The following is a 22304-nucleotide window of genomic DNA, read 5'->3' on the forward strand; positions in this document are numbered from 1 at the left end:
AAAATAGCTGTATTTATTCTTTGAAAAAAATGTCAAAAATGGTATTTTTTCGAGACTAATTTATGCATTTATGCAAAAACAAATCTCGAACGTTGTCCTCGTTTAAAGTTTCATCTTTAAAACGAGATCTTGTTCATTAAAATCCGTCAAAAATTAAGCCTGGATTCGCTGTTGGCGCAAATGCTGTTTCGACATCGTTTTTGTGAAAAGAAAATTTGTAGTGGTACTCCTTGAACTTTGCGGCAAAAGAGAAGCTCTCTCACTACTCATTTTTATATAAACGTTTGAGTGGTGTATGTTTTGAACATTTTGCAGATTAGAATAAACTATTCCAATAATTATTTAAAATATGTAAAGCATTATAATGAATTCTATTAATTATTAATAATTCTACAACGATCATTTATGATAATCGCGTCTATACATCTGTTTCGATATAACCATAGATCGCAGCAAGCGAAAGATGGTAAACTTAAATGGTGCTTGCTAAGGTTAACTAAACTAGCGCTATCTATACTTAGTAAGTAGAAACTATTGACAGTATATAGTCTTCTCGATTGTATTTTCGACTATATTCAAGTTAAACGCTGGGTGCGTGTGTTACACGTGCACGTGGGTATGAACGCAACTTGTATAAAGAGATCTATTAGATTTTTATTGTTAATAATATTACGAAAATAGTAAAAAGAATTAATTTTTCAAGATAATGGGTAAAATAGCGCGATTAGGTAGTAGAAAAAAAGCAAAGCGATGGCCAAAAGGCCAAAGCTCCAATTCAAATCCGGAAACAACAAAGCACAGAGAAAGAGCTACATGGATGTTTTTTAAAGATTTTAATGGTACGTTATTTTATGTAATTTTTTAATTAATTCGTGCCTACAAGTTTCCACGATTAATAGGTTTTTATTATAAGCTTATATAAACAATGTATACGTACAGTTGTTTTACGAGTACTCTGACGATTCTCATTCAGAATTTTATATCAAACGTGTATCATTGTATAAACATATATTATTTTATATGTTAGGAACACCGGGTATAACAACAGAGGATTTACAGAAACACGATGCTATGCAACACATTCTACCTCAAATAGAAAATATAGATATCGACGGAGATCAAGTAGAAAGTACTATAGAAGGAACAGTCAATTCAGCAGATACGTTTGCAAGCACTTACAGTAATTGTACAAATATATCTTTTAATAGGTAACTACGACGATTAACGTCCTTAATAATGTTTCGTACTTGTAAATGCATATTCACGACAATAACGTTTTATAGATTTTTAAATCACTTTCAATCTAAATCGTTAATACATAAGGAGATGTTAGCCGTTTTATCAGCAGTAACCGAAGTTATTAAACAAAATGGTGGGTCTGAAACTTCGACCGAGTATTTTGCAGCACTGGTAAATATGATATATTTTTTTATTGTAATTATTATTACAATAAGATAAAAACCTTTTTTTTTTAGATGAGTACTCTAGAGGCGGTTGATACGGATACGTCTGTTGCTGCTACGCTTTCACTTCTGGAAATGGGATTAAGAACTGTACCTAAAAACGTTCTCAATGCACAATTCGGTCCAGCGAGTCAAATCTTTCTCCAAATATTAACAAAGTATATAGAAGCAGAAAATTTTCTAATTATAAGACACGTAAGTTTATTGTAATTAGAGATTAATGTAATTGTTTTCTGCCTTGCGTTATCAACTGTATTATAAATTTTATTATTCTTCTAGTGTCTCAGCTGTCTTTCACTATTGTTACGGTTTCAAGAAGCTGCAGTTTGGTTAAATTCTTCAACGATGCAGGTTTTAGATGCCATTCTATCATTCATTATTCATATTAAACCCAAAATAAGGAAGGTAGCTCAGCATGGAATATGTGCCATACTTAAAGGTATTTTGTAATTATCAAAGACAATAAATTATTCATTTTCAAAATACATCGTGTCTTTGACGTGTTGCAGGAAGTGATTTAATGAGAAGTGAAAGTTGTCCTGTATATCATCCGGCTGCACCACAAGTTGCTAAACATTGTATAAATCAATTGAACACAGCTTGCGAACCTGGTGGTATAACGAGCATCCTTCATACTCTCACGTTACTCAAGGACATTATCCACCAATTGCCAAAGTTATACATAAAGGTCTGTCCTGGAAGACGGTCTATTCTTCTTATATATGTATATGTATTATGACATCATCCAATTTCATTTGATACAGACGATTTGCGAGGGACTCTTAAGTATCATGGGATTAAGAAATGTTTTGGTAACATCGTGCTGTTTACAAACGTTGCATGGATTGTTCGTGTCCAGGCCGTCAGAAATAACGTTACCGTCGCAAAGAAATGCACAAATTATAACTGCTCTTTATGATTATCAACCTCCCGTAAACGATGCGCAACCAACTCTAGCTTGGTTGACTGTTATGCAAGAGGCTCACTGCAATCTCATTCAGTAAGCGGAAACAAGTTATAAGGAATATACATCGTCGATTCTTGTAACGTAGCATCGAATTTTAAAATATGTGTATTAATAATCGTAGAAATTCTATGGATATGTGCGCTGCCATCGTACCTCGAATGTTAGAAAAATGTATTGAATTGTTGCTCTCCGATAAACAAGAAGTCATATCGGGTACATCTCATACTATGAAAATACTTTTACAAGATTGTATTGGCCCATTGTGTGAAAATGAAGAAAAGGCTAAAAGGTAAATGTTGTATTTATTGAATGTACAGAACCTCGATATAAATAAATGTTTCTGTTTGTAGATATAAGGTAATAATAGACCAAGTGATAGATATGATGTATAAACCAACAAAGTACCAGTATCTTGACACGAGTATACCATTTGATAATATTCTTCATTTAATTGGATTGCTCTTTCAAGTAATTATCTTTTTCTTAAAAAAATGATTTAAAGACGACGGAAGTCCATTCGTATTATATAAATTATATACTTTGCAGATAACTGGAAAAACAAAAAATCCAAAACTTTTAGATATTTTGAAAACATTAGCAGAATTACGAGATTCATACAACTTTGCATGTAACGCAGTTGCTGAATACGCGATTGGATCTGCTATAAAAGCATTGGGTCCTCGTGTCGTTTTACATACTCTACCTCTGCAGGTATGTTGTAATAGATTTAATAGAATTGAATTTAAAAATATATACGTAAAACTGTATCTTTTATAGACAGGAAAAGATACTATAAACCTAGAGAGAAGTTGGCTACTTCCATTGCTGAAAGATTGCATAACTCATGGATCACTTTCTTTCTTCACAGATATGTTGCTACCATTAGCAGTAATATGCAAGTAAATATATCCTATAATAATCCTATAATAATATAATACTTTTAAACAAAAACTTCTATATATTATTTTTGTTTTAGCACAAAATCTAAAGAACCGGTAGGAGGAAAAACTTACGAATTTCTTGTAACGCAAATATGGGCAATATTGCCAAGTTTATGCAATGACGCTAACGACGTGAAAGACAACTTCAAGGTAGGCGTATAAAGTAATACGTGAAATATCTATTGGAAATTTTTGCTATATTTATCATTTATGTATTCCTAGAATATCGCTAAATTGTTAGGAACAATTATTAGTGGAGTTAAAGATTTAAGATTATCGGTAATGGCAGCTTTGAGAAAGTTGATTACAAAGGCAACGGAAAATAATAATAGCGAAGATATATCGGAGCTTGCTCGTTTTGCCAAAAATTATCTACCAGTTTTGTTTGCTTTATATACAACTAAACCGACTGGAACGGATGAAGAGGGACATCGTTTGGCTACGTTCGATACGATTAAGGTAACATTTTAAACTAAGATAAAAAAAAAAGAAATGCAATGTTTAATTAATTTTATTTAATATCTATACATTTTAACTGTTTTCAGATATATCTGACAATAACAGAAAAGGTATTGGCAAATGAGCTGTTCGATAAAGCATTAACCAAATTGGGCGATGCCGATGCAGATGATTTTTTCAAAGAAAGTGTATGTGACTTGATAAGATTGTTAGTCGAATATACTGATATCGATAGATTACAAAAATTTTACGAGATGTGCATACCGTACATCGAAGATAAAACCAAACGAAAGGAACAGAAGAAGGCATATAGGTAATTTGATACGTTCTTCGCATACACGTTCGTATATATGGCAAATATGAAATTAAATAAGAGAATATTTTTAGATTTATGGAAGGATTGTGTGGCAGTGAAAAAGAAATTTGTAAAAATTTTGTACAAGAGCATAGACGCGAAATACAAAAAATGATGATTGCTTCTGCAACTAAATTAATTCAAACGAGTAAAGGAGTACGTATATTATTACATTTTAACGTCATATCGAATTATTGTAATATATTTTTTTGCATAATTTTTTCCTTAAGGCTCGTATAAGATGTTTGATACATCTTGTAAAAAGTCACCCACAGTTGGAAAAAACGAAATTTTTGCAAGCTATCATTCCGGAAGCGATATTGTGCGTAAAGGACATAAACCAGAAATGTCGAACTTCAGCGTATCAGTTGTTAAATGTCATTGCCGATAAATTTTTAGAAAAACCTGAATATCTTAAAGAATATACAGACATGGTAATTGCAGGATTGGGTGGAGAACAAAAATACTGCAGTTGCACTCTACTCGCTCTTGCTTCTCTTACATATCATTATAATGGTAATTATAAATTTGAACATTATTTTTTAGGATTGTATATCTCATTTCGTATCATGTTGTTATAATAATGTATAAATCAACTTTTAAACAGGTTGCTTGGGTATAGAAACTTTGGAGGAAATACTAGGACATGCGTGTTTACTTGCAGTTAGCCCTACAAGAGAAATAGCAGAGTCAGCATTGTCATATATTAAAGTGTACATAACCGTAATGCCGTCTCTTATAATAGCAAAAACATTAACTAAAATAGTAAGCGAAACTGTGTATGACATTCGTCTATTTACCGATTCTATGATATTTCTAAACAGCTTGATTTTTGTTTAGGTGGGGGCTTTGTCCGATATGAACGACGATTGTAAAAGACATTTTAGACAAAAAGTTCGAGATATCTTTACCAAATTGATACGGAAATATAGCATAAGAACTATTTCCGGAATGGTGCCGGCATCAGACGTAATACTTCATAAAAGATTAAAAAATATTCATAAGGTAGAAGAAATTAAAAAGAAGAGTAGGGAATTGAAGAAAATAAAACAGAGTGAAAAAGAGGACACAGATTTCAATGCAAAAAGAAGACCAAAAAGGTAGACTTAATATATTTACAATCACAAGATACAATTGCATAAAAGACGCATATCACAGATTATTATTCCCCCCCCCTTTTTTTTTAGCATGGAAGATCTCTTGGCAGACAGCGAAGAAGAATTTTGTGATACCGAAGAGGATGAACCAAAGAGAAACAACAAAAAACGAACATCGAGAAAAGAAGCTTGGATCAAAGAGAACGAAGAAAATATTGTTGATTTGATTGATCCAACAACTGCGAGAAATATAACTAGTTGGTTTAGCTTTTTTCGTACTTTAGCAACATTCGCAATATAAAATGTGATTTCGTTACTAACAAGCAATTTCGTTCGTCTTGCAGCGACTCAACCTGAAAGTGCCAATATGGAAGAATCTGTTAAAAAACTGAAAGAACCAAAGGATTATGGTTTTAAAATTGCTCCAGATGGACGAATTATTATTAAGGATGATAATCAAAAAGATGATAGCGACACAGAAAATACAAAAAGAAAACGGTTATTATCTGAAGATAATACGGATGACGACGATGATTATGGTAATTTTATGATATATAATTTGTTATTTTGTATGAATTAGACATTTGGAAATAACGTTTCTTGTGTTTTTTTTTTTTTTTTTTTTTTTTGCAGAAGACGACGAAGAGGACAAGAAATCAATAGTATCGGCGAATCCTGCGAGTCGAAAGCGGAAACATAGTACAAATTCTGATACTGCGAGTTTAAAGAGTTTTGCTACATCGAAATATCGAGGTGAGTAGTAAGAATGTCGGGAAATAATTTTACTAAAGAATACGATTTCTAACAAAACTTATTTTTGTTACAGCTGGAGGATCGGGTATTCATCGACCAATAAAAATGAAAAAAATGGAACAGACGCCTGGTTCGGAATATCGTGCGCACAAAGCAGGAGGTGACGTTAAGAAGAAGGGCAAACCTGATCCATATGCTTACTTGCCATTGACAAGAGCTGCTCTAAATAAGCGGTACGTGGTAGTATTAAAAAAAAAAATTGTCAACTTATAAAACAATATCTTGTGGTACGAACAAACATATCAATTTTCAGAAAGAAGAAAAAGATGGCAACGAAGCTTCGAGGGATCGTTGCTGGTGCTAAGAAAGGAGCACAAATTGGAATGAAAAATAAGAGAAGTAACAAATAATTAGGTCATTGTGTTCGATTATTTAATTAAAAAAAAAAAGTAAGTTTGTAACGAGCGTGGTATATTATTATTTAAAGAGACTAATAATAAAACAAGTAAATCGAAGCTCCAGCGATTTCGCTACCTCCGCTTTCGACTTTTCGCGAATAAGCGAAAAGCGAGCAACAACGCGCGTTAGCTGGAAAACTGTCATTTTATTTGATTTATGTACAATTACACAGAGTGCAATTTGTAATTTGCATTTGAATTTATAAATAAATGAATATAAATAATTTTTAATATTTTTGTATTCAATGTTATAACAACAACAAAAAAAAAAGAATTAAGTTATAAAGTACATTTCGTGTTCGTGCGAAATGCTTGCATTTTACATAACAAGGTGAAAATGAGATATATAATCTTCTACTAGATAATATACATTAGATAGAAAATATCAACAAATAAACGTGCGTTTTGAAATTTTGGGATTTCGTAAACTCATAAACATCGAACTATTTAAATAAAAATTATTTCCAGTTGTAGATAAAAATGTGGTATTAGATAATTTAAGGAAATGTAGACGTAATTAGTTAGCTGTGGTCCTATTTTAACTTCTGCAACAAAACACACAATGTCATTCTTATTATAACTGGATACATTTATACGTCTTATTTATCCTCATTGATTCATTTACCTATCTTGGGAGACACTCTTTTTAGGCAACATACTGTCTAGGTCACCCGAATCACTCATTTCTTTTACGATGTCTAATCCACCGATAAGTTCGCCATTAATATACAACTGGGGATAAGTCGGCCAATTGCTAAACTTCTTCAAACCTTCTCTGACTGCGTTATCTTGGAGTATATCGAACGTCTGATAGTCCGTTCTATGAGAATCGAGGAGAGCGACCATAGTTCTTGAAAAACCACAGCGTGGATGTTCACGATTTCCTTTCATGAAGAGCATACAAGGTGCATGATTTATAAGTTTCTTTAATCTGGCTTCTAGCGTATCCTTTGGCGATACTACTTCGGCACGAGCCGAGTCTTGGGTAGTTAAATGTTTTTTTACTTTTTCGATCAACAACGCAGGATTAACTCCGTCGATTCTATCTATTATTTCCTCATCTTTGTATAATAAAACTGTTGGTACGGCGGCGATGCCAGCTTTTAAAGAAACTTCAGGTAAATTCTCTGCCTCTATCATCGCAAACTTGACCTTTTTGTACTCTGTCAATGATATCATTTCTTCTAGAACGTCGTTTATTTGTTTGCACTGTTCTGCCCATGGTGCAAAAAAGTGAATAACAGATAGATCTTTGGACCTTGGATATAAAAATAATATTTATATATATTAAAAGAAATTTGTTGCTCTTTGCTCTTTATAGCAGAGCACAATGCATGCAATCAAAAAAATGTTGAAATAGAAACAATATCAAATAGATCAATGGAGAAGACATAAATTTTATTAACGATAGTACGCTCGAGGAAAGATCGATAATTCTTTGAAAAAGGCAATAAAATAAGATTTTGTAAATAAAATGACGACACTAAGTTAGAAAAAAAGTTGAAATATTTTCAAAAAAGACAATGAAAGGAACGTTTGCTTACTTGATGAATTCAACGTATTCCGGTGTCGTATTTAAAACGGTGACAGTCATCCTGTCACCCATTAATATTTTAATAGAACAATGAAAAAAAAAAGTATTATTCCAGACAAATGTTAACCGGTAAATGTCTCGTTCTTGGGAACACACGACGAGCAATCACGAGCATCACGACTACGCGACCGGAGTTATCGCTCTCATGGAGGTTTAGAATTATCGAGCTTTGCGATTGGTCTATCGGGATCCAATCAATGAGAGCGATATACTAGAACGTACGTTCGCGGTAAATTACGACCGATTTAACATTATACGATGATTCGATTATAGATATTCACATTTTTCGACCATTAACAACGTACATTTTCTTGTAATTTCATAAACAATCCTTCGATTCAACACATCGACATCAATCCAACGAAGATATTTAAGACGTTTGCGAGATCTAAGAGATTTGACAAAAGTTTCTTTGCACGTTTCGCGTAAAAAAAAAAGAAAGAAAGAAAGAAGAAGCAGAATAGCTTTGTGAACGTACCTTTAACGTATTAGGTGTGCCTGTATAAAGTGACCAATCATAAGAGCGGTGATCGGTCTAACGCGGTCGTAAGAGAGGAAGAGAGACGTACGAGTATGTCGTGTGCGGGCAAGAGAGAAGACGATAGAATCGAACGAGAGGGAGAAAGAAGGAAGAAAGAAGGAAGCCACGGTGGCGGGAGGAGGAAAAATTAAAAGGAACGAGGACTGTCAGACACCTCGCCCACAAAAAGCCGATGCAGATGCGCCTGAGCGGTGAACACGTGCGACGCTGTTTTTGCAACAGGCGCGTTCAAACGCGGTGCGATGTCCAAGAAATTGTCTCGAAGCGACGCCCTCGAAAACATATCTACATGGAGTACAAACGACGTCTTGTGTCTGCTACGGAAGGTGAGTAAACTCCGACGACGCTGTCATCCATTCTCCGATATTTGCTCGCGGGAAACTCTTACACGCGGGTCAGTGCACCTCTCGAGCATACCTGTTTCACCAGAACGAATCGACTCTCGGACTCGACGTCTCTTAGAAAAAAGATGAAAAAAAGCTAGAAGCCAGAACGTAGATAAAGAAATGGAGAGAGTGGGAGAGGGGGGAGAGAGAGAGAGAGAGAAATATGTACTTAATATTTTTCAGATGAATGGTCAGAGCGAACTTAAAAGGAGAAAGCGAGTAATAGGAAAGTAGAATCGAATTGAAAATTAGTTTAGTAGAAATTCGTTCGATCTTTTTTTTTCTTTCTTTTTTTTTTTTTTTTTAACGAACGAGTCAACATTTTGTTTCTTTTTTTTTTCTTCTTTCTTTTACATCTACAGTTTTTTCTTTTGTTTTTTTTTTTTTTTAATCTATTTATTAAAGCAGTATTTGATATGATTGAATTACGTACAAACGTAAAAATGCGATCGTCGGAACGAAAAGTTAGGGTGTATTTGAAAATATCGCGGATTACGTTAAAATTTGTTACTTCAGAGTTAAATGTTACTCGTTAAAATCATTTAAAAAATATTCAATATCAAGCATTGAAATAACGAATGATTTAAGTACGATTACAGATGTATTCTTTTACGCATAGTTCGTTTTATTAAGATATTTGCTGAAGTCGTCCGGAAGTGATCCGATATCAAGGTTTATTTGATATAGTATTTCTTGATTTTATAGAATGGCCTGGAAGAATGCTGTACGGCAGTTTCGAAACGGCAAATCGACGGTGACGAGTTGTTGGTAAGTATACGAGTCCGTGTACGGTTTTGTAATCGTTCGATGTTCTTGCCGACTCTTGGGTATGCACTTTTTTTTTTCCTTTTCTTTTAGATTTCCTCTCGTTCAACGTTGAACATACACGAACGATTAAAACGAAGTATCGATAGCGCGCCGATAAGTCGCGTCTGGATCTTTAAAAATCCTCCATCCTCCTCGAATTCGAAAGTCGACAAGATTTAATCGACGATGAATAAACGAACGATATTTATTTTCAACGATCGTTCTTTCTTTTTTTTTCTCTTCTTTTATTTATTTATCTTGTTATTTTTTCAACTGAAGTCGTATCCCTTTCCGGTCACAATCGCATTTTGGCTACTCAACTGGCACGCGCCCTCTTTAGCCGATCTTAATTGATTCTAATTATTCCAGCACTTGACTGAGGGGAAGTTGGCTCTATGGAAGAGTGACCTCACCCGTTCTTTGATATGGTAAGAAAACGAAGCTACACGATCTGAATTTTACAAGAGATGTAAATACGCGTACTTCTTTCCGATAAACTCCAACGCCATTAATTCGACATCGTGACATCGCGGATTAACGGTATCCTTCAATACGGTATTTTAAATAACAGGCAGGTCTACTCTGTCTTCGCATTTTTCTCTTTGATTCTGTATTTGCGAAGCCAAGTCGACGGAGCTATTGCTATCGATAACGATATATATATGGTATCCCGTGTTCGTTGATTTGGCTTCATTGCCATTGTCTTTTATGTGCTTACAACCACAGCGTAATCAATAATGCGGAATGTCCATATCTACGCTCATCAAAGACCTTTCACATGCATAAATATAATACATACACACACACATTTCATTTGTGTGTATAATAACGATAACATTATCGCGGCATCCTGCTTTAAATAGCATCAACGCGAGACACTAGCTAACAATAAGAGTACTTTGTGTCATCTAAGAACGAGCAATAATTTAACGCGCGTTGCTGCTCCGTTAATCGATCGATTCTGTAATATTACAGAATCGATCGATGAAAAGTCAGATAAATTTCGAAGCTGCGTATTCGATATAATTGGATCGCAATTGATGCGTTTAACTCGATAATCGTTCGAGGCATACAAGATTTACATAAGTGGTAATTGCATCGCGTGTGGGTTGTACTTTTATCCTTTAACGTCGCATCGTCGACTCGACGAGCCAAGAGTGTTTATGAGCGAATATCCGCTCTCGCCTGCGACAAAATGACCTGTTGCGAAGTAAGGAGACCCTATTGTAATTGTTTTCTTACGGTTATATCTGAAATATCGTCTATACGTATTTACAGGGAACTTCGTACGCTCGTTGAAAAAATCAAGAAATTCCCGGAGAAATTTATACAGGAGAAAAGCGTTGAAACGGAACAGAACGAGGATCACATGAGCGATACCAGTTCCTGGGATACGGATTTCGAAGACGAGATACCGGAAGACAATCCTGCTTTTACCGATACGAGAAACATCGACGTCGATCAAATAAATTCGAATTACGAAAACGATCATACTATTTTGAAAAAGACGAAAAACGTGAACGCGGACGCGCAAGTAGACGACAATACGAAAAGACAAGACGAGGAGACGACTTATGCGAATTTCGAATCGACCTTAGACGCGAAAACGGTTTACGCCAATCATCAAGACAACGTGACGAATCTACCGCCAAAAAATGTTTCGAGATTGCATGGAACGATAGAGAAAACTTTGGCCGAGCAATTGAAGGAACAATTGCAATTGAGGAATTCGAAGAAACCTGTGCTCAGACCAAAACCAGAATTAATTTCCAAGAGGCTTGCAAACGTTTCTACGATATACAAACAACCGCAAAAATCATTTTTACACGATGAATCTAAGACGAAGACGAGGCCACCGAACGATGTACAAAGTTAGTTTGAATTGCCCTTTTCTTATCGGATCTATTTAGCCATTGAAGAAGAGTCGTGAATACGTTCCATTCACTTCGCCGAATATAAACGCGTACGCTTCTTTTAACGGCTCCTTACAACGATTAACATTCGTCAGAGACTGTGAATGCGAATGGTCCTGTATTTTTGCAATTCTCTCTCTATCTCTCTTTTCTTTTTAGGAAGAATGGCTGTTCCACCTCCACCGGCACCTAAGAAAAACGTCGATCAAAGTTTTTCCAAGATAGGAAGAAACGACAAGGACGCGTCGAAGCCGTCCATTTCGATTAGAAATTTGGATCTCATTGCGAATCTACCGACTCGGCAGGATGAAAGCGAGGATGAATACGAAAAATTCGACGAGCAAATCATAGAACAAAATCAAAAGTCGATTATCTCTAGAATCGACAGCAAACAGTCATTGACCTGCGGTCCTCAAAGTTCCGTAGAGAGCGTTTATCAACCGTCCAGTACGACCAGCTGCGAGGAGGAGGAAGAGCCCTATGAAATTTACGAATCCATTACGGAAACGGTAGATCCTTACGTTTCGACTTTTTCAATTTATCCTTTACAAGCAGACTTTCTCTCTCGTTTACCTGAATATTTTCTTTTAGCCTGAAGATAACGATAATTATTTAAGCCCCATTCAAAAACCACCGAACAGTGGAAACACTCTACCGCCGCCGTTACCCATTAAGCTGCCTTCAACTCCGCCTCCGACGTTGCATCGAACGAAACCGAACAATGCAAATGGTTAGTATCTTTTATATCCGTTACGAGTTAGCCAAGAGGAATTCAGACGTACGGGTATAAACGTTATTCATTACTTTAACGATGCCTTGTGATATCCGAGGACGAAGAAACGAAAAAAATTAAGGACGTTAAGGATGGTGAAAAAGAATCATCGTATTACGTGACAAGGGAAAAAACACGGACTACAGTCGAAAGGAAAGAAGAAAAAGTATAATGCACTGGCTTCCCACGAACATGTGTGCGACAAATGGTGGTAATAACCGACTTGCTACGACTCTCTGTCATGCAACTTGATGCGCTTTGCGATTTCTGTCAGTCGACCACCGACTATCGTTCTGTTTATTTAATGCATTCACGTTCGGTCCCTTTTGATTCTGCCATTTGATTTTCCACAAAGATGTCGATCGACCCGAGCCCGATATCAAAAGTATCGGGAGCGATGTGCTACCATTTGCAATACGTTTGTATTAGCAAATGCGATCGCAAGATCGAACGTATAACGACGAACGTGAAAATGTGATAAACTTTCGACCGAATTTTCCACGATATCTCATCGTTACGGAATAGTCAGCCATCAAGTGTATATAAAAATAGTTGCCCTCGATAATAAGAAGAATCGAAATAGTGTGATGGAATGTGTTCCTGCTTTTATCTCAGGCTGAGCAAACATCTCTTAGGAGGTTTAGGTGAACGCCTGGCCGATGAGGTCTCCGATATGATAGTAAGGATCAAGAGAGGTCTGTCTAGATGTTGCTATTCTCAACCACCAGATCCGCCAGGTATATGAAACTATCGCAAAGCACGTTATTTGCTACGCATGACAGAACAGATCCTCCAGACGAGCGTTAGTTCTTATGAACTAATAAGGACCTGTGCGAAAGAATCTATTTCGATGCTATTTCCAAATGGTTCGTAAAACTTTATACCCCATGCCGAGAGACCAACGGAGTGTCACGATTCTTTTCCACCGTTTAAAGGCATTCCGTCCCAACGTTACGTCTCAGTCTCCTGCAGTTTCTCGCGCGATACACTTGCAATCGTTGCTTCTTTAAAAGTTCTCTGTGTTGGAAGATAACAGCGAGTGTAAACGGAGAAACTTCGAATTTACACCCTTCGCATCGTATTTCTTAATCCAACGAGAAATAATTTGACGAAATAGTAAATTGTTTGGCATAACTTGGTACGATCGTCACTACGAACTACGATCAGAAGGGATCGTCGTGACTCATGATATTCCAAGCTTATCAGTTTTCAAAGTAAAAGTAATCGAATCGATCGAATCCGGTACTATCGCGCGGCTGACGAATAAACGCTCGAGATAGCCTTGCTCCAGGTAGAAAATCCTGACATCCGACGCCTTTACGTTTTCGTAAATCGGCATTGCAGCATTGCGGGCGACTTCTTTACATTCTTTTTCTTCCTCCTGAAACCTCTCGTTTTCGTTCGTGCCTTGTTCGCGAACGTCGGTCGTTTGTTATTTTCTGCAAGCTCCGATAAACAAATATGGATGGAGATCGGACAAACGACGATGTATACGTACACGTACTTTTGTTAAACGCATGAATCTATCGTTGGAAAATTGATATTTCGTTCTGAAACGTACTCGATTGATAAGTCATGGCAACTATAATAACCGATAGCAAGAGAAACGTGTCTTTGAACACTGCGGCACGTCGACAGGCAAGCCTCTCCGAGTGTCTGACTCAGGCAGCTCTGACGCAAGCACGTCTTAATTTAGCAAGTTAGTAATAAACAAAAACAATATACGTGTGTGTGTGTGTGGTTTCTTTTCTTTTTTCATAGACTCTTCCTATTTCATGGGAAGTGATTTGTCGCGCCATTTTATTTCGTTCGATCATCATTTGAATTGTTTCAGAGCGTTCACCGGACAAAAAGTCAGCGACGCTACCACATTCTGGTAGTAGTACTTCGTTGTTAAGCGAGAGAGCCACGAGACCATTGCCACCACCGCCAGACCGATTATCTTACGTTGACAAACCTTGGTTTCATAATATTACACGAGAACAAGCCATAGCGCTGATCACAGAACGTACGTATCGCGATACAATATGCGGTATATATCGGGAAACAATTTTGTAAGTTAGTTCTAGTTCTTTCAATCGTTCATTGATATTAATGTTATTGATGGCGTTACAGAAGGTACTTACGGCAATTCACAAGATGGATATTTTCTTTTGAGACCTTCCACAACAAACGTGAACAGTCCATTAGCTCTGGTGCTTTGGTGCAAAGATAGAGTTTACAATATTCCGGTTAGAAAGAGATCTGACAATAGGTACGACATTTTGAAATATCTTTCTTTTCTATTAAACTCGCAACGACGAATTACGAAATTTTCTAATACTCAGGTATGCCTTGGGATCCGTGAAAGTAAACGAAACGTCGTTCTCTAGCGTCGAAGAAATCGTAACGTGTTATATGAAAGAAGAATTGGTCCTCTATACGGGCGGTGTACAAACGGGAAGTACGAAATTAACCGGTACACCGCTGAAATGAATAAAAAGGAAATGTGTCACAAGGTGAAATTCTTCTCCTCGAGAAATTTATACAAATTGTGTATTTATCTAAATCATATGTAATTGTAATAAGTACACTGCCGAATAATGGAACGCATGCCGTGCCATCGTTAACGTAAGGATACTTAACAAATTTTATCTTTTTAAGATACATACGATTCTGAAGTGCCTCTATTACACGAAAAGAGATACGCGTGTATCGCGTAGACCCTAGTTTGTACGTATTATATGTGTAAAAGTGATTGCACGTTGCATTTAGTGTGTGTGTGTGTGTGTGCGTGTGTGTGTGTATTATATACATATACATATACTTTTTTTATGAATCTTTTTACATATCGTAAAGCGTTACCTTTTAGTATTATCATGTGTGCCTTTGATGATACGATATATCGATTAAACCAAATAAGATATGTATCTTTACAATTGCGATTTACAATTGTACTTTATAAACTGGTATTCTTATTAAGAAATGCGAAAGTATCGTGATAGCATCTAATATTTTCTGAGATTTACAACACACAAATTTATACGTATAAGTTAAGTTAAAATGTAACAAAACGGATATTGCATATTTGTACAATCGTGTAAAATGTAATTCTCCAGTATGTCTTGATATACGCGTTGGATGAAACATGGAAAGTAAAACCTATGTACGTTTTCTGTTACTAAATCTGTATTTTTCTTCGTATCTATTTTCTTTTTTTTTTGATTTTAATCATTTTAATGCATATCGCCAATAGCTAAAAAATTTCTATACCCAGGCGTACACGAACAATATTAATTTTCGTCGAATATTCGTTTCGTATTTATCTAAGTTATATTCCCAGAATTGAATGATAATGATATCAGTGTTAGAGTAATACATTGATAATTAAATCGATTCGATTTATGTAACGTGTAGATCGATCGTAACAATAGCGTAAAAGATACATTTACGAGTATATCCTTTAAGAGTCAACGGAAAGCGATTGTACAAATTTTGATATCTCCTATGTGATAACCAGCTGTGCCGTACTTATAATCAAAAATATTAAGTAGTCTGATTTTTGTACCGAACTCTTTATGAAAACGAAAATCCTGCTGAACGACGCCATCGACTTTTTGCATCATTTCATTTATCGTTAAAATCGGAAGATCGTTGCAACGCATCGACGTATCGCCGTAAGTGTATACTTACGTCTTGTATATCGTTATAATGATTTTTAAAAGATCCTTTCGAAAACACGCTCGTGTTTAATCTCCACAAGGGACGATCGTTTATGGGAACGTCATTCGATAAAATTTGGTGAATCTTTTAAAAATACAGAAAGTCTGGAATAAAAAGCGTAATCTCTGGTCGATCATCGATACGATCGAATAAATAGATAAGTTTCCAATCATATCGAACATGACACGAGAATAATCGCGAACGGAGTCGATCGTAACGACAATATGGCTACTCCATCTTTCACGTTCCTATTTAATATTCGTCCTTCCGATCACTGTCAGCACTCATTCGTTTCGTAACTTTGTGTTCTTTCACCATCTCGATGGATCGATTAGATTTCACTTTTTTAATTTAACCTACAGAATGTATCGATGTTATTAAACTTGACTTACGCTCGAAAAGTTTTCTCTTATTGACGGTAGCACGTTCGAAAGATTATAACCTCTATATATCCGTATATCCGTAAAGATATGAAATAAATAAGTGGAGGAGGTTGATAAAGTGGAAGAAGCTAGGGACGCGTCGTAAAAGATACGTAAAGGATAAAGTACGTTTCCGTTCGAATAACGAATCTTTCTCGCAAGGCACGACTTCGGTATAAAGAAATCTTTATTGACTCGAACGCGATATAACAATAAATATGATCGTTACGAAATACTTATTGCCGTCTCCTCTCTCGGCTCTTAGATTTTCTTATGACCTATGCACCTTACCGATATCATAGACCACGGCTGCGTAATATCGAAAGCACGTTCGATGCGTTCGATTGAAAAAAAGAGAAACTAGATAAAAATGAGCGGTGGCCTGGGCGTGGGAGGGGGAAAGAGAAGTAAGCGAAGTGGCGGAGAACTGGGCAATACGTGTATGACAGGTTTATGCGCACCGCCCCGTTAACGACTCCCAAGTGACTACCAATTGAGCACTTTATTTGGTTTATCACTTAAAGCTTTTCAAGCAGCATCTCGTAGATCCGGGGCGTTGGAGCAAAGATGCTGGCGGGCTCCTGAAGAAAGTAGACGAGTAGGATTGTCGTCGACGTAGTTACGCGACAATAACAAATATAATGTATCATGTTTGACATGAATCAGCCAGTGAGAAAAACGCTATTTCAAGCAGGGATAATGGTGCGTTAGATAAGAGGTGCTAATCGCTTGGTAAACCGTGCATTCTCGAGAAATGGAAGATGAACAACCGGCGAGAGAAGCCAACAAGATATGCGGTGTTTGCGGCGATCGCGCCTTGGGATACAATTTCAACGCGGTCTCCTGTGAAAGTTGTAAGGCCTTCTTCAGGAGAAACGCTCTTAAAAATAAGGTGACAAACTTTAGATTCGATCGACTTTATCTTATTACGTATTAATGATCGTTTAACGTTCTGTCGATACTATCTGCTTTCTTGTCTACGCATTGCCTCCCAGTGTCGTTTTCACTTTCTTTCTGTTTTCTTTTTCTTATAGGATTTCCGGTGTCCTTTTACAGAAAACTGTAGCATCACCCCAGTGACTAGACGCTTTTGTCAAAAATGCCGCTTGGATAAGTGTTTCAGTATTGGTATGCGTAAGGAATACATCATGTCGGAAGAAGACAAGGTTTTGAAGCGTCAGAAGATCGAACAGAATCGCGCGAAGAAGCGGCCTCAGTCGGATAACGTTAAAGCGTCCAAAATTAAGAAGGATTGCGTGGAAGATTGTACCTTCGAGGACACTGCAATGTCAGTGAATTCGGTCGCATCTACCGTATCAGATACGTACTTTTGGGAGTCGGATAAAAAGTACGCGGATTTGGACGCAGGTAGGCAAAATCCTATGGAGAATATGAGTCCGGTTACTGCGGCTAGCGTTCCAAGTCCATCCAGCCCTCCGGAGAGTGGGAACATAACAGGATCTAAAACTTTAGATATGCTAAAAGAGTCTTATAGTACTAAATGTAATTTTGTTAAATACGAGCTAATCTCGCAGTACGAAGAACCTAACACCGATGCAGACTCTAGAAGAATTACATCTCATTCGCCGATACAAGGTCGAACAAGGTTTAATGAATTCGATCTTGCATCGCAGTCTGCAGGAAATGACAAAAATATGTCTATAAATTCACGAAAATTTGACCAAAATTTGTTAGAATTTGATTCCAATTTTGGTAATTCGAGCAATCAATCGCCACGCTATACGCACGAGTACGAAGACAGTACGACGAGTTATTGCAAGTACGAACAGAGCCCCGAAAGTGGTCCCTCCACGTTCATCGACTGCACTTCGAATGTGGAAGCTACGCAATTGAATTTAAGTCCCATTTCTCATACTAATGTACAAACCTTTACCGAAGAAACTACAGCGTGTCAGAGGCCGAAAGAAATGTGTCCCAAAGGGAACGACTTTGTTAATAAATTTACGCAAAATCCAGGACTGGTTATGAAATTTGTCAACAATCCGCATCTAGTTGCAAAAATATTTCAAGATCGAAATTTAATTTTGAAGATTATGACGGATCCGGTGATGGTTAATAGATTAGCGACGGATCCGCAAATCTCACAATTTTTTAAAGAAAATAGTATCGATGATAACGATGGAGATCCTGTGGATCGTTTAAGTTCTCGACCGGAGGAAGACGCGATAGAAGAGCACGTTTCTGTTACTACGAGTAAACAGCAATACAAGGGCAAACAAAGTCACGTGGAAAATCCCATCTTGACGGATCTGATAACGTATAAAAATACTGAAAATTATAGAAATAAAGATACAGATCCGAGTATGAATAAAACGACAGCCGACGTTACTAAAGATGTACTTCAAGACGTTCAAAGGTGGATAAGTATTGTTTTAATTATTTTCGAAAGATATCGCGCAAGTGTGTGTTAACAATGTATAAAATATCTTTTAGAATACCAATTGCCGCCAATTCGATCGAATCGATATTGTGTGAAGCTATTAAATTGGAATTTTCAGCATATTCTGCTCTTGGTGGGAATCAAAGCACCAGAGAACTAAACGATGCTGAAAGAGCTAAGCTAAATGAATTAATAGTAGCTAATAAAGCGCTATTAGCTCCATTAGATGATGATATAACAAACTTAGTTGGAGAAGAATGCAAATTTAAAGTAATTCGTTATTGGATATTAAAATTGAATTATTCTTTGACGATTCTCAACGTATAGCAATCTCCGTTTAATCGTTAAATCATTTATTTCGTAGGGAAGTTTCGGACAATCCGATCCTATGTTGTTGGATGTTATCAATTTAACAGCTATAGCGATACGACGTCTTATAAAAATGTCCAAAAAGATGAATGCTTTTAAAAATATGTGCCAGGAAGATCAATTAGCTCTTTTGAAAGGAGGATGTACAGAAATGATGATTCTAAGATCGGCACTTAATTACGATCCAGATAAAGATATGTGGAAAATACCTCATAGCCAAGAAAGAATGTCAAACATAAAGGTTGACGTTTTAAAGGAAGCGAAAGGTAATTTGTATGCCGAACATGCGAAATTTGTTAGAACGTTCGATCCACGATGGAGAGATGAAAATATAATTTTAATTCTAAGCGCAATTGCTCTATTCACACCTGATAGACCAAAAGTTGTACACAGCGATGTTATTAAGTTGGAGCAAGTGAGTAAATGCATATTTAAATCTAATCGGACAGCTAATCAAACCAAACAATTTTATAACATTCTACCTTTCACTTATTTTCGATTTACAGAATTCGTACTATTACCTTCTGAGACGATACTTGGAAAGCGTTTATCCAGGTTGTGAAGCTAAGTCCACTTTTTTAAAATTAATTCAAAAGATTTCTGAACTCCATAGATTGAATGACGAGGTTGTCAACGTTTATTTAAATGTAAATCCATCTAGCGTAGAGCCATTACTTATAGAAATATTCGACTTAAAGCACTGATATTAACATCTTGCATACTTTTACTGATTCTTACCTCATAGCTTATTATCAGAGAGATAGAAAATAGATAATTCTATATCAATTCTTAATGAAGCCTTATATGAAAATACTGTGATCAAATTGAGTAGGTGTCATTCTTATTAAACTGGTTATGACCATAAATAATTTTTTTTTTATTACATTATAACATTATTATTATTATTACTATTATTACTATTATTATTATTATTATATCGAGAAGAGTGCAATGTTCTTTGTTAAAAATACAATGCTCACATATTTTTGAGAAATATGCAACCAACTGCTTTAAACGTATTACATAGTGTTAAGTTCAATTACATTCAAAGAATGAAACAAGACGAATGTAACAATGTAGGGAAGCATTACTTTGGCTAGTCACTTAACAGGATGACATCATCAGAAATGTAATAAAATTTTAAGCACAAGTGAATGTATCTTATGACATATTCAATGACAATATTTTATTTATCTAAATTATTTTTTTAAAGTAACAAGATGATATATCGATTAATGTTTTTTATATAGCCGATATAAACGAAATTACAATATTTTCGATAATTAATGTTGCTTTGAAAATTCCAATCTTGGACATTGTGCATAATCGCGATTGAAACATTTAATTAATACAAAAAATTTATTTGCGTTAAAGCAGAAAATTTGAGTCGTGCAAATTCTGTAGAAACTAAATTTCCAATACTTCAAAAAAAAAAGAAAAAAAAAAAATAAGAAAAAAAGAAAAAGAAAATGCAAGAAAAAATAGCATATAGACGCATCTTTATAAATGTATAAAGGATCGAGTTTTTCTAAATGTGTTGTAGAAAGTAAGCGATCATGCGATATGCCGGTATCACACGAAATAATTCAAATTTCTATGTATTTTGAAGAAACAAGATATTTAATGTCATTTAATATGACAAATTTGTCGTTAATGTAGGATAATGTGTAAGAGTATGGTACTAAATATATAAATTATATTTTAAACAATGAACGGCTTTGAAAAACTAAAAATAATCATGAAACATTGAAAATGATTTTATTTCATAAAATTATTCTCCTTATATCGGAATCTATAAGTTGTTATAAGTATATATATATATGTATATATATATAGAGAGAGAGAGAAGGAACCGACTACTTTAAAATATGTATCTAGAAGATCGAACAGAAATGAGATATTCTTATGTAATTATGTACAGATTAGTTCATCATCGATTCTTTATATGAATTTTAATGCAAAAAAAAAAAAGAAAAGAAGAAAGAAACTAAAAATTTATATTTGATATGAGTATTGTGACATTTACCAAGACCTGTGTTCATAAATAGCTGATTCTATATGTTCAGTTATGATGTTGCTGCTATGCAGTTAAGAGAAAAAGAATAAAATGGTTTGAACTCAGTCCTTGGTATAAGAATGAAAGTAAGAAAGGAATTGTAAAACTTTGAAAAAACAGAGAGAAGAGTTATAATTTAAATGATATGTGTACAAGTTATAAATGTTGTAATGTACACGAGATATTGTGATACGCTTACATGAATATATTTTTCATACAATATTATTGTTGATGTTATTTCAAGTATCGCGCTTATGCTTATTTCAAGTATGCATGCTTATAGTAATTTAACAAAATTCGCGATAATTGCGAATAGCGCCTTCAAACATATTAGCCTGTATAATTCCTTGTATTTCAGCCATTTACTTATGCGTTTTTAAGACTGCGCAGCGCAACGAAGAATAACTTTTTCTTCTCGGTAAAAATTGTTTCTTTTCATCGTATTTTTTCATATTTATAAGCTAAAATATTTTTACGTGTAATTTTTAAGAAGTCTCTCTGAAAAATTTGTATAAAGACTTAAGTGACAAATATTCCAATTCGAAGAAGATTATTTTTCAAAGTAAAGTAAATTATTTACGTGACCTTTGCGTTACGTATGTAGTGGTATACATGTGTGTGGATTTATGTGTATACACACAGACACGCACGCGCGCACACACATGATACATACCTGTTTCTTTTTTCAGTTAGTTCATCTACGATCGTCTATGTTCTTCGTTTTCTGTCGATACATATCCGAGAAGATATAGGATAAAAAATACAGTTGCAGTCGTGGACGCGATAAAGAATATTAAACTGAGGAGAAAAATAATAAAATAAAATATGATTTTAATGATAACTGCAGC

General features: G+C 35.4%; 4 protein-coding genes across 4 annotated transcripts; 3 read left to right on the plus strand and 1 right to left on the minus strand.

The window, feature by feature from the left end:
• Positions 1-244: 244 nt before the first annotated feature.
• On the plus strand, positions 245-6724 carry LOC127061660 (RRP12-like protein). Its single transcript, XM_050988843.1, has 23 exons — positions 245-839; positions 1028-1208; positions 1284-1410; positions 1476-1658; positions 1743-1902; positions 1973-2151; positions 2228-2463; positions 2552-2719; positions 2781-2898; positions 2977-3141; positions 3208-3329; positions 3407-3521; positions 3594-3830; positions 3917-4143; positions 4218-4341; positions 4416-4701; positions 4793-4950; positions 5026-5285; positions 5373-5539; positions 5627-5821; positions 5916-6035; positions 6109-6268; positions 6349-6724. The coding sequence occupies exons 1-23, from the start codon at positions 707-709 to the stop codon at positions 6443-6445; spliced, it is 3918 nt and encodes a 1305-aa protein (XP_050844800.1). The 5' UTR covers positions 245-706; the 3' UTR covers positions 6446-6724.
• LOC127061706 (glutaredoxin-3) lies at positions 5879-8244 on the minus strand. The gene is made up of 3 exons (XM_050988977.1): positions 8038-8244; positions 7119-7751; positions 5879-7038 (listed from the first exon to the last, which is right to left on the minus strand). Exons 1-3 carry the CDS (start codon positions 8097-8099, stop codon positions 7032-7034), a joined length of 702 nt encoding a protein of 233 aa, XP_050844934.1. The 5' UTR covers positions 8100-8244; the 3' UTR covers positions 5879-7031.
• A 375-nt stretch (positions 8245-8619) lies between these two features.
• On the plus strand, positions 8620-15671 carry LOC127061679 (uncharacterized). Its single transcript, XM_050988892.1, has 9 exons — positions 8620-8954; positions 9720-9782; positions 10191-10249; positions 11100-11692; positions 11894-12243; positions 12326-12464; positions 14341-14514; positions 14622-14760; positions 14834-15671. Exons 1-9 carry the CDS (start codon positions 8871-8873, stop codon positions 14979-14981), a joined length of 1749 nt encoding a protein of 582 aa, XP_050844849.1. The 5' UTR covers positions 8620-8870; the 3' UTR covers positions 14982-15671.
• Positions 15672-16743: 1072 nt separating this feature from the next.
• LOC127061671 (uncharacterized) lies at positions 16744-21678 on the plus strand. Its single transcript, XM_050988882.1, has 5 exons — positions 16744-17522; positions 17665-19007; positions 19085-19301; positions 19396-19815; positions 19907-21678. The coding sequence occupies exons 1-5, from the start codon at positions 17385-17387 to the stop codon at positions 20102-20104; spliced, it is 2316 nt and encodes a 771-aa protein (XP_050844839.1). The 5' UTR covers positions 16744-17384; the 3' UTR covers positions 20105-21678.
• Positions 21679-22304: the final 626 nt, after the last annotated feature.

Source organism: Vespula vulgaris, chromosome 2 (genome assembly GCF_905475345.1).
Source record: "Vespula vulgaris chromosome 2, iyVesVulg1.1, whole genome shotgun sequence".
NCBI classification, from domain to species: domain Eukaryota; kingdom Metazoa; phylum Arthropoda; class Insecta; order Hymenoptera; family Vespidae; genus Vespula; species Vespula vulgaris.

Bases quoted from the DNA above. Each gene is read 5' to 3' on its own strand.
- LOC127061671 (XM_050988882.1), top strand. From the start codon at position 17,385: ATGGAAGATGAACAACCGGCGAGAGAAGCCAACAAGATATGCGGTGTT. The intron at 19,302-19,395 runs GTAATTCGTTAT...TTTATTTCGTAG, and splicing joins GAGAAGAATGCAAATTTAAA to GGAAGTTTCGGACAATCCGA. The intron at 19,816-19,906 runs GTGAGTAAATGC...TTCGATTTACAG, and splicing joins ATGTTATTAAGTTGGAGCAA to AATTCGTACTATTACCTTCT.
- LOC127061706 (XM_050988977.1), bottom strand. From the start codon at position 8,099: ATGGGTGACAGGATGACTGTCACCGTTTTAAATACGACACCGGAATAC. The intron at 7,752-8,037 runs GTAAGCAAACGT...TTTATATCCAAG, and splicing joins GAATACGTTGAATTCATCAA to GTCCAAAGATCTATCTGTTA.
- LOC127061660 (XM_050988843.1), top strand. From the start codon at position 707: ATGGGTAAAATAGCGCGATTAGGTAGTAGAAAAAAAGCAAAGCGATGG. The intron at 2,720-2,780 runs GTAAATGTTGTA...TTCTGTTTGTAG, and splicing joins AATGAAGAAAAGGCTAAAAG to ATATAAGGTAATAATAGACC. The intron at 6,269-6,348 runs GTACGTGGTAGT...ATCAATTTTCAG, and splicing joins AGAGCTGCTCTAAATAAGCG to AAAGAAGAAAAAGATGGCAA.
- LOC127061679 (XM_050988892.1), top strand. From the start codon at position 8,871: ATGTCCAAGAAATTGTCTCGAAGCGACGCCCTCGAAAACATATCTACA. The intron at 10,250-11,099 runs GTAAGAAAACGA...ACGTATTTACAG, and splicing joins CTCACCCGTTCTTTGATATG to GGAACTTCGTACGCTCGTTG. The intron at 14,515-14,621 runs GTACGTATCGCG...ATGGCGTTACAG, and splicing joins CATAGCGCTGATCACAGAAC to AAGGTACTTACGGCAATTCA.